This window comes from Spinacia oleracea, chromosome 5 (assembly GCF_020520425.1).
Source record: "Spinacia oleracea cultivar Varoflay chromosome 5, BTI_SOV_V1, whole genome shotgun sequence".
Lineage (NCBI taxonomy): Eukaryota > Viridiplantae > Streptophyta > Magnoliopsida > Caryophyllales > Amaranthaceae > Spinacia > Spinacia oleracea.
The window spans coordinates 42,751,029-42,768,089 of record NC_079491.1 but is presented as its reverse complement, the minus strand read 5'-3'; the positions used below and the strand labels follow the sequence as shown (position 1 = coordinate 42,768,089).

Here is a 17,061-nt window from a genome sequence, read left to right as displayed (position 1 = left end):
GTACTTATTTTATCATATTTAAATTAGAACCCCTTATACAATTTTTAACCTATTTCATTAATTCCAATTTTCCTAAGAAAGAAAAAAAAATTTGAAAACAAACCTAAGCTCTGATACCAATTTGTAACACCCCCAAAATTTTGGACCTTTTATATAATCGAAAACCATGAAAACCATCGTCCAAACCTTGGGAGTGTCACTGCTACATTTATTCTCCTTAGAAAATAAATGCAAAGCAACAAAACAATTTAAAACCATTAAAGTCAAAATTAACTAAGTGGTCTAAAGGTGGCCAATAAAATATTACAACCAATTAATCCCAATAAAATAAATAACAAAATCCAACTTAGACTGGAATAGAAATTGTCTCTTGACTAGGTGGTTATTCTAAGCGTCTCCTCACTCATAGCCAAGTACCTTTACCAACCTGCAAAAATAAATAGAAAAGAGACAAGAGAGACAAACTCCCAAAAATCAGATAAACTGAGTAATTCCAACTCCATCCCGTAAAATAAATAATTTTAGTTTGAAAAACGTTTTGAGTACATAAAGTAAATAATTAAACAACAAGTATCAATTTAATAATTCCATTATTAAACTCATCACATAAGGTCAATATTAATTAAGTGAGGGAAAGAGAACGCTAAGGGTCGCGCGTAACCCTTGAGAATGGCCAAAGTAAGATGAGTACAGAATGTCCCTAGTGTGCACACCCCTCACTAATTAACTATGGGTCTCCGCGACCGCGCACCAATAGAATTAGGAGGAAGACTAAGCAGAAAGTTTAACAGAATAATAAAAACCGACTAGAAGCCTACCGGGTCTCCACTAAAGTGCACCGATAGAACAACATCTAGAAGGGCAACCTGTTCCTAACCCTTACGGGCTTTTCCCTCGAAGATTACACTTTAAATCATTAGTATTTTAATAAGGTCCAAACGTATAAACAAGTAAACCCAATAAACCAAATCGAGGTCTGTCACTTATACTTTCATAATTCACCACTAGACTCATTTAAAATCATCAATAAGTCTGATTCAATTATGCATTACCAGCGAAATATCCACAATTAGTTCATGTCCACATTACTAAATACCCATATTGTCTAATTTTAACTCTAACATAGAAAGGATATTTTGACAAGTAATTATAGTATTTTAACAAGACCAAAACACATAATACAAGTATATACTCACACGAAACCATTACCAATGTCACAGTCCAAAATTATCTACTCATTCGACCGCATAATCTACCTGCTAATGTAATTAACACTGGCGTCCATTTGCCCTACTCACGAACTGATATTAAAGAGGTCATTAATTAATCGCAGAAACTTATCACCACAATCAAAGTATAACAAGAACACTTAGTCAAAAGTTAATTAAGGGCACTTTATAAAACATGTCCACATACCATTTTTGTAAAGTATATATTCATGGTTTTCAAATAATAGTCTTATCGTAATACTAGTACTGTAATACATTCTCATAAACTCTAATCGTATACCTTATATAAATAACACTTAGTCTCCCTAACACATAATAGCACATAGACATGTCCAAAATATTTTTCTTAACGGGATTTAAAGATGATGGACATTGAAAATTACCTTAAACACGCGCGTATTCAAACTAGTAGTCTCCTTGCGTACTCCCTACGTAGCCTTCGTCTACGATTACACAAAATAAATAACCTAAATTAGCCTACAACTATTACTCACGAATTGAATAGGAGGACAACCCTCCTAAACTATTAACCAAGATTTATAAAAGTCAAAGGAGAAGTGTTATAGAAAAATCAAGTTAAACTCATTTAAGATCAATGATAGACGTTGCTGCCAATAGAATTACAAAGACAAAGGTATAAATACTTTTAATTTGGTGAATGAATGTATATATACACGTACAAAGTTGAGTAGTTCAGGTATGGAAACATAGAGGGTGGAAGTCGGTGGATGTTATCAATGGGCAAACAATGAAAGTCATATCATCAATTAAAACATGGAAAAGACAAAAACTTAACTACCTTAATCATATGGTCTAACTATGAAATCATGCTAGAAATTTGAGTTGGGCAGATGGAGGTATACTCCATGACTTACCGATGATATGATGATGGTGGAAATTGGTGACGGCAGAGGCGAATTGATGGAGGGAGAAGGGTTTGAGTAGGTTAATGCAATTACGTACGGAAACTTTTGATATAACATGGTATTTATATCTTAGGGTATTAGGGTATAACTAGGAGACTAATTTCTGAAAATTTGAAAAATAAATCTGAAAATATACTTGTAGTTAAAACTCATTAAAAACTTTATTTTAATTGTAAAATTATCTTAATTTATCAAAATAATTTATTAGAAAATACCCGAAAATTCGGGATAATACAGGCAAAAAGAAATGAAGTTTTGCGTTTGAAAGATAGTCAAGGGATTTTTAAGGAAGGACCGGATAATGTTCAGCAATTAGTAGTTGATAATCTTAAAATGGTTTTCAAATCAGATGATTCGGAAATTGATTATGAAGGAGTTGATTATGTTCTACGTGAAATGGATTTGCCTAAGCTTTCTCCTAATGATATTTCAATGCTTACAACTCCATTTTCAATAGCGGATATTTCTAAAGTTATGTTTGATATGAATGGTTCTAAATCTCCTGGCCCAGATGGAATGTCTGTTGAATTCTTCAAGAAAAATTGGGAGATAGTGGGCAACTATGTTATTGAAGGAATTCAAAGCTTTTTTAGGACTGGATAAATTTTTATTAAAAGAATGGAATCATTCATTTCTAATTATGATTCCAAAGCTAGCTACTCCGGAAGAGGTAAATCATCTTCCCCATATTAGCTTGTGTAACACGGTTTACAAGTGTGCGTCGAAATGTTTGGTAAATCGTCTAATGGTTAGTCTCAATGCTCTCATTGATGAGTCCCAGCATGCCCTTATACCAGGACGTTACATGAGTGACAACAGTTTACTAAGCCATGACATTCTACATTTTATGAATGGAAGGAGGGCTAAGGGTCCGAATTTGGCAGCAATTAAAATTGACAATTGCGGGTTCTTAAAGCCTATGGTTTCCCTCCTTCTTGGATTCATCTGATATACCAGTGCATTTCAACAGTTTCTTTCAAGGTTCTTATTAATGGGAAAATTTTGCAGCCATTTAGACCCAAGTGTGGGCTAAGGCAAGGGGATCATTTATCTCCCTATTTATTCCTATTCTGCATGGATATTCTAAGACGAATGTTATCTTTAGGTCAGGATATTAGATAATTTCAAGGGATTAAACTTGCGATGGAAGCACCAAAGATATCTCATTTGTTCTTCATTGATGAGGCTATGATTTTTTTTCCAAGCAACGGAAAAATCTTGCATAAATATAGGTGATATTTTGGATCGCTACTGCCGAATTTCATGTCAAAAGCTAAAACTTGTAAAGTCATTTATCAAGTTTAGCCCAAATACATCTCTCCCTCAACAACAACTTTTCAAATAAATTTTACGAATGCCACAAGTAACACAGTTTGGACAACATCTAGGTGTTCCTATTGATTGTGTGGGTTCTAAACGATCTCATTTTAATTACTTGATCGATAAGGTGTCTGATTTGATAACCTCATGGAATGGGGTTTTGGTTTACCAAGTGCAAAAGATGGTTTTAATTAACACTGATATCGTTGCTACGGTTTCTCATGTGATGATGAGTTTGGATATTCCTATAATAATTGTAAACAAAATAGATTCATTGATCGCTACTTTCTTATGGGCAAAACAAGGTCATAAGGGAATGTATTGGATTCGTAAGAGTATTTTACATCTTCCTTGAGGAATGGGGGGCCTGGGTATTCGTCATTTATCATCGCTTAATAAAGCTTTTTTGATGAAACAAGTTCAGAGAATGCATCAGAATCCACAGCTGCTGATTTCAAGAGTCTATGCTACAAAGGGAAAATTTGCTTTATCTACTGGTAAGTCTAACGGATGCAAAAGTCGTATTTCATGGGGGATGCGAGGTTTTGACAGATCAGAAAATTTGTTACTACAAGGGTGTGATTGGAAGGTTGGTGATGGAAGGAATATAATAGCAGGAAGGGATAAGTGGGTTCATGGTAAGGTGCCTGTTTTTGCTTCCCATATCCGTTTAACTTATGCAAAGTGGTGGACAGTCAGTCATTTTATTCAGAGTTTGGAATTTCGATGGAATGCAGCCCTAATCAGAAACTTTTTTGACAGTATTGATGCAAATTCTATCCTGTCTGTTGGGCTTCCTTCCGATTCAGTTCCAGATCGGTTATATTGGTCTAAAAACAATGCGGGAAAGTTCACAGTCAAAACTGGTTATGTTTTTTTACAAGACCAACTCATTGACCAGGAAACTAATTTAGGTTTTAGACAAAATAGATTTGTACCTTTCTTTAAATTACTATGGCTCTTAAAATTCTTCCAAAGTGGAAGCTTTTTATTTGGAAGATTATGGTTGACGGAATCCCAGTAAAAGCTAATCTGGAACGGAGAGGAATTATGTTGAATGTCAATTGTGACTTGTGTAATGACGTTTGCGAGGATGCGCAACACACGTTTCGCCTTTGTAAATTGGCTCAAGATGTGCGGAGGAGTAGTATGCTAGACATATACTCAAATTTCAATGAGAATCTGACAGGCTGAAGTCGTATCACCTAATAAAAAATAAACCTAAAATCACTAGCTAAATAGCAAGGGAAGTCAGGATCGAATCCACAGGGAAATTTGCGTTCTTTCTATTACTAAAATAGAGATCTAGACTATTGAGAAATCGATAAAAGTGTTGGTTTTTATAACTATAACTAAGACAATGATTAAATTGAAAAATAACAATATTAAGGAAATTTAGGGCAACGGTTCACCACAAATGCAGAACAGGAATGGACAACGGACAACAACAATATATCAATCAATAATCATAACTAGGAAAACATGCATCTCTCGAATCTTATGAATTCCATAGGAAATTATAACTAGCAGGCTCTCGCTATGTACTAGAAACAATTCCTATCTAATAGCTACAGACCAAGAACATCAGATTTATACCTCTCGGCGCATAATCTAAGATTCATCAAACTCAATCAAAATAGTCCGGCCGAACAGAATTGACGAGCAATTAAAACAAGCTATAGAAATTACAATCAACAATCAATAATTAAATCCAATCCAATCCCAATCATACACCCATGGATCCCCTAAACCCTAGAAATTTAACTACTCGCACATAATTGAAAAAGCAAAACAATAATATTAAGTAGAAACATGATTTAAAGAAATTATTAAAACAAGGGAATGAATTGAAATTGAATAATAAAGTTAAGGAACGAAATAATACCTAAACGAAGGACGAGGGAAAAACCAAAAGATTGAAACTTTAATTAAAATAAACTAAGTGTTTGATAATATTTGAGAAAATAAAAACTAAGTTAAGAATAAACTAAGTGCTAAAAAACTAAAATCTAAGATACGGAATTAAAACTTGTCTCTAAGAAAAACTAAGTTTAATATATATAGGCTCCCCAAAAACATACGGAGGAAACTGAATAAAAGAGGGAAAAGCACCGAAAATCGACCGGGTTCCGAAAACCGGCCGGTTTTCGGTGCAACCTGCTGGGCGGAATTTTGTCCAAAAACCCTGTTGCACTCGTAACCGGCCGGTTTTCAGAACCCGGCCGGTTTTCGGTGCAAAACTGCACAAAGTCTCTATCTTCAAAACGTTATAACTCCTTCGTTATTTATCAGAATTAGGCAAATAACCACTCTTTGGAAAGATCTTGAAATTTAGAATCCAACCCAATTAAAATCACTGCATTTGAAGTTATATAACTTGAGTTATGATCAAAAGAGTAGACGAGTGTCGGTTTTCTACTTCTTTCACTATTCGATTTGCTTGAAAACTCTTCCAACTCAATGTTTGCGCTCTCGAAAGTACATAATATCTTGTATTGATTCAAATGAGTAAGAAATGCACACAAATATGCTAATTCCTACAATGATGAACCTGAAACTACAAACACACTACAAGGAGCACATTAGTACTAAAAATCGTCCCGAAGAGCTCATTTGAGATCAAAAAGTACTAAGGGACGGGGGTAAAAACACTATAAAATATGAACATATCAGAATCATTCCCTTTAACAATGGATTCTCAACTATATCCATCTTTTTATTAGCGAGGATGGCAATTATAGTGATCGAGTTGTTACTTTTATAGGGATTTTGTGGGCATTATGGGTTACACGAAATTCAAGAGTTTTCCGTTTCGAGACTGGGAACATCCAAACAATCCTGACTCAGTTTAATTTAGCTTTGGAACATAATATAATCTACAGGCAGAAAGAAGGTGAAATTTGGGTTTCTTACACCCCCCCAGAGAACATGCCACTTTATCGACCAGGGTTTTTCTTCGCAAATATAGGTAGGGAAATCGCTTATATTCCAGGGCAGTTATATACATTGATGGAGCATATGATAAAGTCACCTTAAGAGCTGGAATGGGATGAGTTCTTCAACAAGTACATACAGCGAAATCATGAATCATTGGGGGTTGTGACTATGATCTTGGGCATTCAGCTTTACATGCGGAATCTATGGCTTGTGTGCAAGCTTTACAATGGGCGACAACTTGGTCAATGACTGACATATAACTTCATACTGACTCGGCAACATTGGTCTCCTACTTACAGGGAAAGGTTACGTCTGATATTCGTATTCGTTGGACAGTGAACGCCATTTTCAGCATAGGTAAAAGTTTTAGGAGTTGCATGATTAATAAGGTTGATCGAGGTGATATAGAGTCGGCTCATGATCTGGCAAGCAGGGCGTCGAAGGAAGGATTGAATTTCTCTTCACCTTTTGTAGTTATGCCTAACGGTTAATTTGCTTTTTGTACTTTTTGTTCTTTTTTCTGTAACTTCATCCAATGTCAAAAAAAAAAAAAAACTCACGTAAGCAATAGGCACCAATTGCAAGGGGCACAACTTTAATTTTGTACATTGGTGTTTTTATACTACAATACACATTCCAGTATTGATTAAGCTCATAATGAAAATGCAAAGGTCGCCAAAAATATTCAAATAAAGGTATATTGTATTGCCATTTTTGCCAACCAACTCTTAAGGTGAATGATTGACGAAGTGTAACTATTCATAAACTTATATATTTATTCAATATACCCTCGAGTAGGTTCGAATGAAGTTTGTTCTCTTGACACCAGTTTCAGTGGTCAATACCGTGTTAGTTTATAATGTTGCCAAAAATTAACTCAATACTTTTAACCAAATAAAATACCAAGTGCTTTACCGTCAATTGAACTTCCTGATTCCGGGGAAAATATCTCAAAAGTTAAAATTCTCAACGATTTATGGACTTCGTAATTTACAAGAGCGGAAACAAAAAAAATTCGTAACTCTTGGCATACATATTGAAATAAAACTATAAATATCACCTAGCTATAAAGTCTGAATAATATGTCATGGTACTTTATTTGACTTACAATTAATCAAAATTGATTAATATCCACCTTAAAAATATAAATAATATATCCATTGTTGTTTATTTACCACATAATTGAATTTTAATATTTGTCAATGCCCAAAATTGATCTTTAATATATTTAATTATAATTTTATTAATATATAAAACAATTACTATTCTAAAAGTATACATTGGAACAAATCTAATAAAATCATGTAGAAAATACTTTCTGCAAAAGTCATAATATATGGTTAAAGGATAATGTACAAATAGTGTAAAACTTGAATTGGTGCAATAAATTAAGAACAATGTTGAAAGTATCTTTGAATTGGGATGATAAGTAATAATTTAGCTTATAGAAATGTCTTATTACATACTACATACGAATATGTAACATTTGAGTTTACGCATGATTATAGGAATGTTTATGGATAGTACATAAAAATGAATAAACTAATAAACGGGTTGAATATTAAATTAGTTGCAAATAGAGTAAACAAATATTTTTTCCATACAAAAACAATTAACAATAAGGGTAGAATTTAAAAAAAAAAAAAACCTAGTAAATGCAATAGAGATTTTTTAAGAAAAAAATATTTGGCAAAAAGAATTTTCACTAGGAATGAGAGCAATGAGTCACTCTTGAAATCTTTTTTTAGTATAATCTAAAGTAGTATAATCTGAAGTAATAGATATCAAACAAAAGTTGGTTAAATTATTGGCAGCCATACACCAAAATCTCATGGACAGTACACACAGTAAAGGCACTACAGAAAATGGGAAAATTATGCATAACGTGTGATAATATAAATAAATGAAGGACTGGTTAATTAAACGAAAGGGACGAAACTGATATATGGTTGTAGAGAGTTTGATATTCAGAACATCAACATTTTAACTCTGGAGAGGATTCATAACATAGCCAGTGAATAGCACAACTCCAGTCATATCTTCTCGTATAAGGAACATGAATGGATGATCAGCCACGAAGTCTAACTTCTCTTGGATCCTTATTCCCCTTAAAGCTACAACAGCAGCAGAAGCAGCAGCTGCTTCTGTACCTTCCTCATTGACCTCGATAAAGGATTTCTGGAAAATGCTTGATACGTAGAGATTTTTAGCCGCAGGTGAGTCTACCATTTCAGTAAGGCCACCCTCTGTAAAGGGCAATTCAACTCCTAATCCCTTCAAAATCTTTGAAGCTTCAAATCCAAATGAAATCTTGAACTTAGGGACCCTAAAATCGCCCACTTCAACTTTTTCAACTGGAAGGTGTCCATTCAGGAACCCAGATTGAGAGCTTACTTTCTGTACCAAGGCTGGAAGTCCATCTTTTACATCAGGAAGAAAGAAATACATGGAAAATTGTCGTTTGTCTTCTCCTTGTTTGTATGGAAGACTAAGGACTTTGAACCCATCAAAAGCTCTGATGAACTGTTTCTTATGGCTAGTCATAAAAGGCACTTTAATTGAGTTTCCATTTAGAAGATGGAAGTCGTCTTCTTTTGTTTTAGATGCATCGAATTTCTCATTCCATGCTCCCTTGAAGTACAACGCATTTGCAAAGATGAGCCTGGTTGAGTTATCAACAGACCCAGGAGGCAGCAACTCTTTGATGAGTCCACTAGTTTGCTTTTCAGCCCATGAGTTCACATCAGAAGCCACTTCAACTGCCTACATACACAGAGGACATCTCATGAGAGTAGAGTCACAAGAGTGTTCATTAGCCTTGAGCAGAGTTCTTGCATATCATTTTGTTACTCAACTCTTAAGCTTTTACATTATTTGTCATAACTTAAAATCACTGTAGGTGTCTGAATTGACAAAACTAAGAGACGGCAAGTAAATAATAAACAAACGAGTAATGGGACAAAGCACACTTGTAAATGAGGAAATCACCATACGGTCTTTGGGAACAATATGTAGTCTAACTGAATCCTAATAAACAATAATATTTTAGAAAAAACGAACAAGTACAATATGAATTCTTTTAGCATGTACTACATAAGATAATTGTTATACGAAGTATTAGACACAACTGAACCAGAAAACGATTCATAAAATATAGGAAAACATAAACGCAAAACCCGTATATAACATCAACTAGTTACTGCCTTACTGGCAAGGGACAACCGGCCTTCCACCAGAACCAACAAAGGAAAGAATCCCTGGTAGGTGGCAGCTGTTGTAATTAGCCAAAAGAAAGATACTTTTTGGGTAATATTTTTTGTTTAGCCCGCAGTCTGACAAAGCTTTGATTCTCTACCAAAAGCTTATTATTGGAAAAGAGAAAAACAGAATAAGGAAACGAAAATTCTTTTTATATGGTTTCATATTGCAGGTTTACATCAGAAAGAACATGTCAAGGCGAACCAAAAACAAATCTTTCCAGTGATATAATAACAGACTCATTTCACATTGGTATTCTGTTTGTAGACAACTAGACATATAAAAAGGTTGTGCCAGTGTACATACAAGGCTCCTGCTATAGCAGGGGAAGATCCGATTGTGCGCAGCCTTACCCTTATTTTCATAGAGAGGTTATTTCAACACCTTGAACCCGTGACCTAGAGGATAGCAAGTACACCTTTGCAGACAAATCTCAACCACATAAAAACTGAGGTACATCCTTATTTTAAATTTATTATCAAAATTTGTCTCAAGTCCTCAAAACTCCCTAATCATTACCAATGGTGGAACAATGAATGAAGAATTTTTTATATTTAGAACAACTAAAATACAATAAAATTGCAAGTGGCACTCTAGTTACCATAATTAATTATTATCTACGTGATCTTTCTATTGCCATTGGATTTCGACAGCATTAAAATAGTATGCAGTGATGGGGGGCTTCAAATAAAAAAATTGTGTGATGACAACAAGATCTTCCTTCTTGTGAAAAGAAAGAGGGGAAATAGAGAACAAATTTCCCAAAATTCTTCATAGATGAGAACAGTCTGAAAAGTTTGATTCGTTTAGAATCTTGCCAGAAACTCAGAAAGAAGGGGGGAAAACACTTCAAAGAGCATCACAGGAAGGAATTTATGAAAGCCAAGAGCCCATTGGCTTTAATTTCATGTTGTATTATTCTCACTGAATGGACTAAAAATGGTTGCACGCTAGGACCCATATGTTGCAATGATACCATTATCGTGCAACAGCATACAATAAACTACGTACTACAGTATACTTTGTAACTTTAGAAACGCATACTAGACAACAAAAATCCTACCTAGTAACACCCAGTATTCATCATTATTTTCTCTTATAAATCTCAACTGCATATAGTTTCTAGCACTTGTAAAACAGCATACCGCGAAATGGGACAGGGCACTAATACTACTACTGAATTACTAAAATCTTATTCATATAGGGATGTCGATCGAGTTCTCTTCTATGAACACCTAAACCCTAAACAACAACCTTAAACCCTAAACAACAGCTATGAACACCTGTGTTCTCTTCTAACAAGAAATGGTTATGAAAGTGATTAATTCAACTTCTACCAAACTAGATCGTTCTAACACAAAAAGTGATTTTTGTTTCATTAGCAACTGCGAGATATGGTATTCACAGGCACGGAACCTGTAGAAGTTTAAACATCACTGTGAAATGTGAATTGGTAGCTTAAACAAAAGCAACAATGTCATTAAAAAAGAAATTTAACAACTTATCCGGATACTCCAAGACCTCTAATAAATTGAATGACCAAATGAACATAAGACCCTTCACAAAGTTGAATTTTAAGTGGTTTGAGGTGACTTGACCACTTAACCCTATTGTATACATTACACCCGTTTTATACAAGTTTTCGCCGATGAAACATGTTTTAACTCGGAAATTCATGGTCGGCTGCAGGAACCGAGAGTCTATCTCATCTCATCTCAATATCTCATTTGGTGTTTATAAAGATCATCCTCCTCTTTTAGCTTCTGTAAGCCCATTTTTAATGTCCTTTTTGAAGTTTAACTATTCACAGGCACGGAGTAATTTCTTCCATAATCACCGTATAATTATTAATTTCCTCTCAAAATTTTCCTGTTCAGTTGAAGTATTAAATAACATACGGTGTATTACAATTATTAGCATACCAATTCACCACTTCAAAACTTAAACAATAAACACCAAAATCAAGCAATACCCAACATTTCTATAACAAATTCCTGCATAATGTAGAAATTGTTTTTAAAAAATCAATAAAAACAGTAAGAAACCGACAAAATCAAAGGAAAAGAATGGCATACTTTGTTGAGAAAATCGACTTGATTAGAAGCAGCTTTATAAAGATCATCAACAATCTGTTTAAACCCGGATTTAAAAGGCAGAGTTTGATCGACCCAAACGCCATTAGCGAAACTCAACTTGGGCCCACCAGCGGCGGTTCCGTCGGCGAAGACGAGAGAAACAAGGTCGGAAGAAAGCTTGTTGAGGTCATCGGAGGATTTGGACTTTAGGAAGGAGAGAACCTGGTCGCGAGTTGAACCGGAGGAGCCGGCGGTGATTAGGCTGAGTACGACGTGGAGCGAGAGAGGGGAGAGAACCAGGTTTGTGGTGGTGGCTTCGATGGATGACACGTGTGCCGTGAGAGAGAGTGAGACGTCGGTTTGGTCGGAGATTAATTGCCGAAGGTCCATTTTAGAATTTGGAGATCGGTTTCGAGTTTCGGGGGTTCTTTTTTATAAGGTGTGTGGAGGAGGAAGTCTTGGCAGTATGGACACAAGTGGCTTGTAATTGGTACCCGCTGATTAGTTATTGGTACTAAAGTTAGTATAGTACGGAGTATTGGTATACTAATACATCACTAAGAAATATAAATACAAATTATCTCTATTCTATAAAGGAACAGCTGAGGGCATAAGAGTAAAACCACTTTTCGTGTCCCCCGGTGAATTGACGAAATTACCCCCAGCCTTTCACTCTCGCACAATCACATACGGAGTAGCTCTCTTTCTCTCTCCTAGGTCTTCGGCATCCCTGCTCCCTCCCGTTTTCTCTCTCCTTCCTCTTCATCTTCTTCGATCTTCTTCCTCTAATCCTCTTCCACCAAACCCCATCCTCCATTCTAAGCCCTAATATTTCGTGTCTCTTTCACAGGACACGCAGACTCTCTCCTCCACCCATCGCCATCGCCATCGCCGGGTGAGATTTCAACAAATTGTTCAAATTTTCATTTTTTTTCCAATTGATTCTGGAGATTATTTGATGTGTTTTTTCCAATTATTTTTTCAATTCTCAGTTCTTTCGATTTCAATTAATGAGAATTGGCCACTGCACTCCGCCGTTGTCTCCGCCCTGAGTAGTTCCGCTCTTTTCCTGCCTTCAAATCGGTACTCTTTCTCTCTTTATTTGGGGGTTTAAATCTTTATTTTATTTAATTTTGCAGATTTTGTAAAGAACATTTCTTTCAAAATCAAGGTTTCGTTGAAGATTTACCAGTATTTTCTGCAAATTTTAGTTTGATTTTTTTTATCTGAGGAGGTAGTGGACGTTTATTCAATGCCTTTTACTCTTCGCGGCTGGCGCCGGGGAGTTTTGATGTCGCTTCGTCTGATCACTTTGGCTCAATTTTTGTCAGATCTGATTGTTGAATCCAAATTGAAATTCAGCCCTTTTCTTCCTAAAACGTTGTGGGTTTCTATCAATTCTCGACACAAAATCTTGGAAACCAATAAATTTCTCACCTGGGTAAGCTTCAATTTCCCTATTTTCCATTTTTACTACTATTTGTATTTTTGAATGTTTCAAAATGAGTTATATTTGCTGATTGGTTTTTGATTTTCTGTTATCGGGCCTTTTTTTTGGTAATATCTTCCAACTACATTGAATTGGGTTTATTTGAAACTTTGATTTTGAATTGTAATGTTGCTGGTTCTTCCGTATTTTAATGTATGCTGATGAACAATGATGCATGCTCAGTTCACTATAAATTTAGACAATCCTAAATTAGTGTAATCATTTTAAGGTCTTATAAGCTCTACTTTCTAAGCTCTACTTTCACAATTTACCATAGTGTAATCATTTTAAGGTCATTTGAAGAAGAGGAGAGTGTGGTGGAGGAGGAAAGTGATTCCGACGATGGTGGGTCAAAGGTGTTTTTTCCGATTTTGGGATATCCTGGAAATTCGTTTTTATTTGGGCAATAATGCCAAGTTCTTGAAAAAGGTAATTCTTATTTCTTTAATCTTCAGATGATTAAATTTCATATTTTCACAGTTATTATGAGATCTGGAGATTTTGTTGATCATGTGCTCTTTCTGATTTTGGTTTGGATTTCTTAACAAGCTCTTCAATAATCAAATGGTATTACATCTGACCTAATTTCAGTTTCGATTTTATTATATTTTTGTGTAATATTTCTGTATTTCGATAGGATTTTGAAACCTGTAATGGAATTGAGGAAGTTGCTGCAATTATTAGAGACAAACAAGAATGTCGAAGAACTCTTTCTTCTGATCTCAACGACCATGTCTCCTTTTATTTATTTTCTGCTTAATTATGGATTAATTCAGCAATTAATTACATTTAATAATTGTTTTTTTTTTGTTATTCGATTATCTTTAGCAGGTGCTGGTTGAAGGAAATTCGCATAGTCGTACTGCTGTTTTCTGGCTTGAATAAACAGGTACTGATTTTTTTAATACTTTTTGTTGGATTTTATCTGGGTGTTGGATGCGTATGAATTGAGTTATTCAATATACATTTCCGACTTTATGTCGTTTTGAGTTGGTTAGGTGCTGAATTTTTGTGATCATTTATCTGGATTTTGGATTTTTTGACTTATTAAAAGAGTTAAATTTGTATTTATATCAGTTTTTTAGTTGATCTAATTTTACTTTTCAAAATTTATGTGCTTTAGAGCTGGTTTGCATTGCTAGGTACTGAATTTTTAGATTAATTTTGTGCCGAATTTATCTTTCTTTTATTGTGACCTTTTGTGGGATGTTTGAGTGGGTTTAGTCTGATGATAGGGATTGGTGAATGCAGGACTACGGGTATTATGGGCAAGAAACAAGGGGAAGTAGAAAAGGGGCAGAGGAGATATGATAATGGTAGTGGGGACTTTTATACAGAGCCATCAATGTAGCGGGTGATTCCATCTCGAATTTCAAAGAAAAACAAGGGCCAGATATCACCGAACGAGTTCATCCCCGGGCTTTTGGATCTTCACTCTCATGATGCTGAACTTCTCACTGAGGTGGGTGTTAAATTAATCTCCCTGTCTCTCTCAACGACTTTTTTGATTCAGTATTGTATTATATAATACTTATTCATAAACTACATTATTTGGTTAAAGAGTGAAATTTAAGTAACTGGGACGCTTCTTTAAAGATGAGGATGTTATGTTGTAATCACATTGCATAACATCAGTTTGGTTTATGCTATGTGAACTTCTGGTTCTTAATAGAGAAACTGCTACCAGGACCAGATTGATTAGGCATAATCACACCTTTAACTATATCTCTTAATACCACATACCTTCTTCCAATACCAACGGCTGTTCTTTGGTGGTTGGTATGTCCACCTGTTCTTTGGTGGTTGGTTTTTCATTAATAGTTCATCAATGCCGAACTCTTTTTTGTTTCCAGTGATTAGTTGTTGATTAATTTCATTGATATAATCATTTTAGTGCTGGCTTTATGGATTTTTTTTTTGCAATTTGCAAGTAGTTATGTTGGTAGATGAGGAAATTTATTGTATGATCTCATCTCTGATGTTGCAGTTTTAAGAATGTTGCAAAAATATGAACAATGTTGTGTTGTATATCTTTGATTATTCTTTGAAGTTCTTTTAAGAAGCTTTCTATGTTGTTTTATCATGTATCCTTTATCATTTATTATAGATGGTTGTTTCAAATAGGTGGACAATGAAAATACAAAGCATCTGAGAGGTTTAATTTCTTTATGTGCATACTGTTAGAGTGTTGGGAAAAAGGTCTTGGAAGTCTGGACACATGAAATAGGTAAAAGGTCCTGGGAAGTCTAGACACATGAAATAGGTAAGCCTTTGACTGGAAATGTTAGATGGGAGAAGATTTTCAGAATTAGGATAAATTATTTTGCAATATTGGATTCAAATGAGGTTATTATTTTGCAAAATTGGATCATAAATTACAAATCTCCGGATTATTCTCCTATAATTGCAATTCATCCTATTAAAGTTTGAAACTTGCTATATCCTGTTTATTCGTCCTTGAATTACAGTCAATGAAAAAGTTAATTCCATTTTACAATAAATCATATCCATAAATAAATGTCATATGATTGATTTGAAGTATTATCCAATTCTTCTTACTCCAATTTCATCATGAGTCAATCGTAATCTTCAATTTGGGAAATTTCAGTGCTTCACGATTTGATGGCGGAGGACTTGCTGTATAAATTTCAGTAATTTTATGTTTTTGTTGTTAATTAGTGTATATTTGTTTAGTTTTATCCACCTAAATTTCAGATTTTGTGAGGCTGGAAATAGTGATTGATAGTTTAGTTGCATTTTTTTAAAGATAAAACGATAGACAATGGAGACTTTGTAGTTTAATACATCAAAATAATCCTTTTATTTCCCCCTTTCTTTCTGATTGTTCTTACTTCTCAATCAAATTAAACGGGATCAGATTTATTGTTGAAGGTTCAGAACTCGATCGTCGGCAACTGGAGTAGTCGATCTTTATTAGTCGTAGAGCAGTCGATCGATCTGCAGCAGCATACCAAAACTCAGTAGCAGTGCATTGTATCGCATATGCTGCATACCAAAGGCCAAAGGTAATTTTTTGTGTAATTCCTAATTCACTCATTAGTAATTGTGTAGTTGACTAATTATATCTTTATTACTTTTGGCAGTTCTAATATATATTTTTTTTTGGCTAAATCCTCAATAACAGATTGGCATACAACTGGATTAGGTTTGGATGAAAATTTTCTGTTGGAATTTTTACTGTTATGAGAACGATATGTTGGACAATATTGATGTAGATGTGATTATACATTTTGCATCTCAAAATTCTAGACAAAATCGATTTTTATGATTTATAATAGGAGTTGAATGAAGAGGAAAAGTTTAATGTATGTTTTTACGGAGTAATACTTTGTAGAACTAAGTTTATTTATCAAGTACTTCGTAGTTTTATGTTGCTTAAAACTAATTTTTTTTATTAAGGGGTCATTTCTCACATTTTACCTAAGACCCTCAAATTATCATGATCGGGGCTGGTGATAATTAAATTTATTTAAAAATCAGACTATTTAGTGTTAATCACCCATTATGAAAGTCTAAACATAGAATCAAGCAATTGTGGAAAAAGTCAAAATTTATGCAGTTAGCAAGAAAGGAGATTATGAAGTAAGAACTGAACAAAAGTTAGTTAATGACAGTTGTAATCACACATGAAATCTCTCTCTTTTCCTCCACGGAAGCAATAATACCAGCTAGCTATTCTAAAATGTGCCTATTATTTGTAGTGATTTACGGTAATAAATATAATCTCTATTAATCTCGCACGCATCGCGTGCATATAAGACTAGTTTGTATTATTGGTACTCACATATGCTGTTTTGGTACTAAAA

The 17,061-nt window shown here is 34.5% G+C and overlaps 1 protein-coding gene and 1 long non-coding RNA gene across 6 annotated transcripts; one reads left to right on the top strand and one right to left on the bottom strand.

Moving 5' to 3' along the window:
- Positions 1–8,196: 8,196 nt before the first annotated feature.
- On the bottom strand, positions 8,197–12,174 carry LOC110795541 (serpin-ZX). Its single transcript, XM_022000557.2, has 2 exons — positions 11,746–12,174; positions 8,197–9,175 (listed from the first exon to the last, which is right to left on the bottom strand). Exons 1-2 carry the CDS (start codon positions 12,133–12,135, stop codon positions 8,396–8,398), a joined length of 1,170 nt encoding a protein of 389 aa, XP_021856249.1. The 5' UTR covers positions 12,136–12,174; the 3' UTR covers positions 8,197–8,395.
- Positions 12,175–12,368: 194 nt separating this feature from the next.
- LOC110801464 (uncharacterized) lies at positions 12,369–16,604 on the top strand. 5 transcript variants are annotated; one of them, XR_008920998.1, is made up of 9 exons: positions 12,369–12,462; positions 12,596–12,640; positions 12,738–12,828; positions 13,077–13,186; positions 13,527–13,663; positions 14,066–14,123; positions 14,486–14,696; positions 16,127–16,260; positions 16,380–16,604. It is a non-coding gene; the product is annotated as an uncharacterized lncRNA (long non-coding RNA). The 5 variants fall into 5 exon arrangements; XR_008920999.1 differs by having other exon boundaries at positions 14,063–14,123; XR_008920995.1 differs by having other exon boundaries at positions 13,527–14,123.
- Positions 16,605–17,061: the final 457 nt, after the last annotated feature.

Bases quoted from the DNA above. Each gene is read 5' to 3' on its own strand.
- LOC110795541 (XM_022000557.2), bottom strand. From the start codon at position 12,135: ATGGACCTTCGGCAATTAATCTCCGACCAAACCGACGTCTCACTCTCT. The intron at 9,176-11,745 runs GTATGCCATTCT...CTGTGTATGTAG, and splicing joins AAGTCGATTTTCTCAACAAA to GCAGTTGAAGTGGCTTCTGA.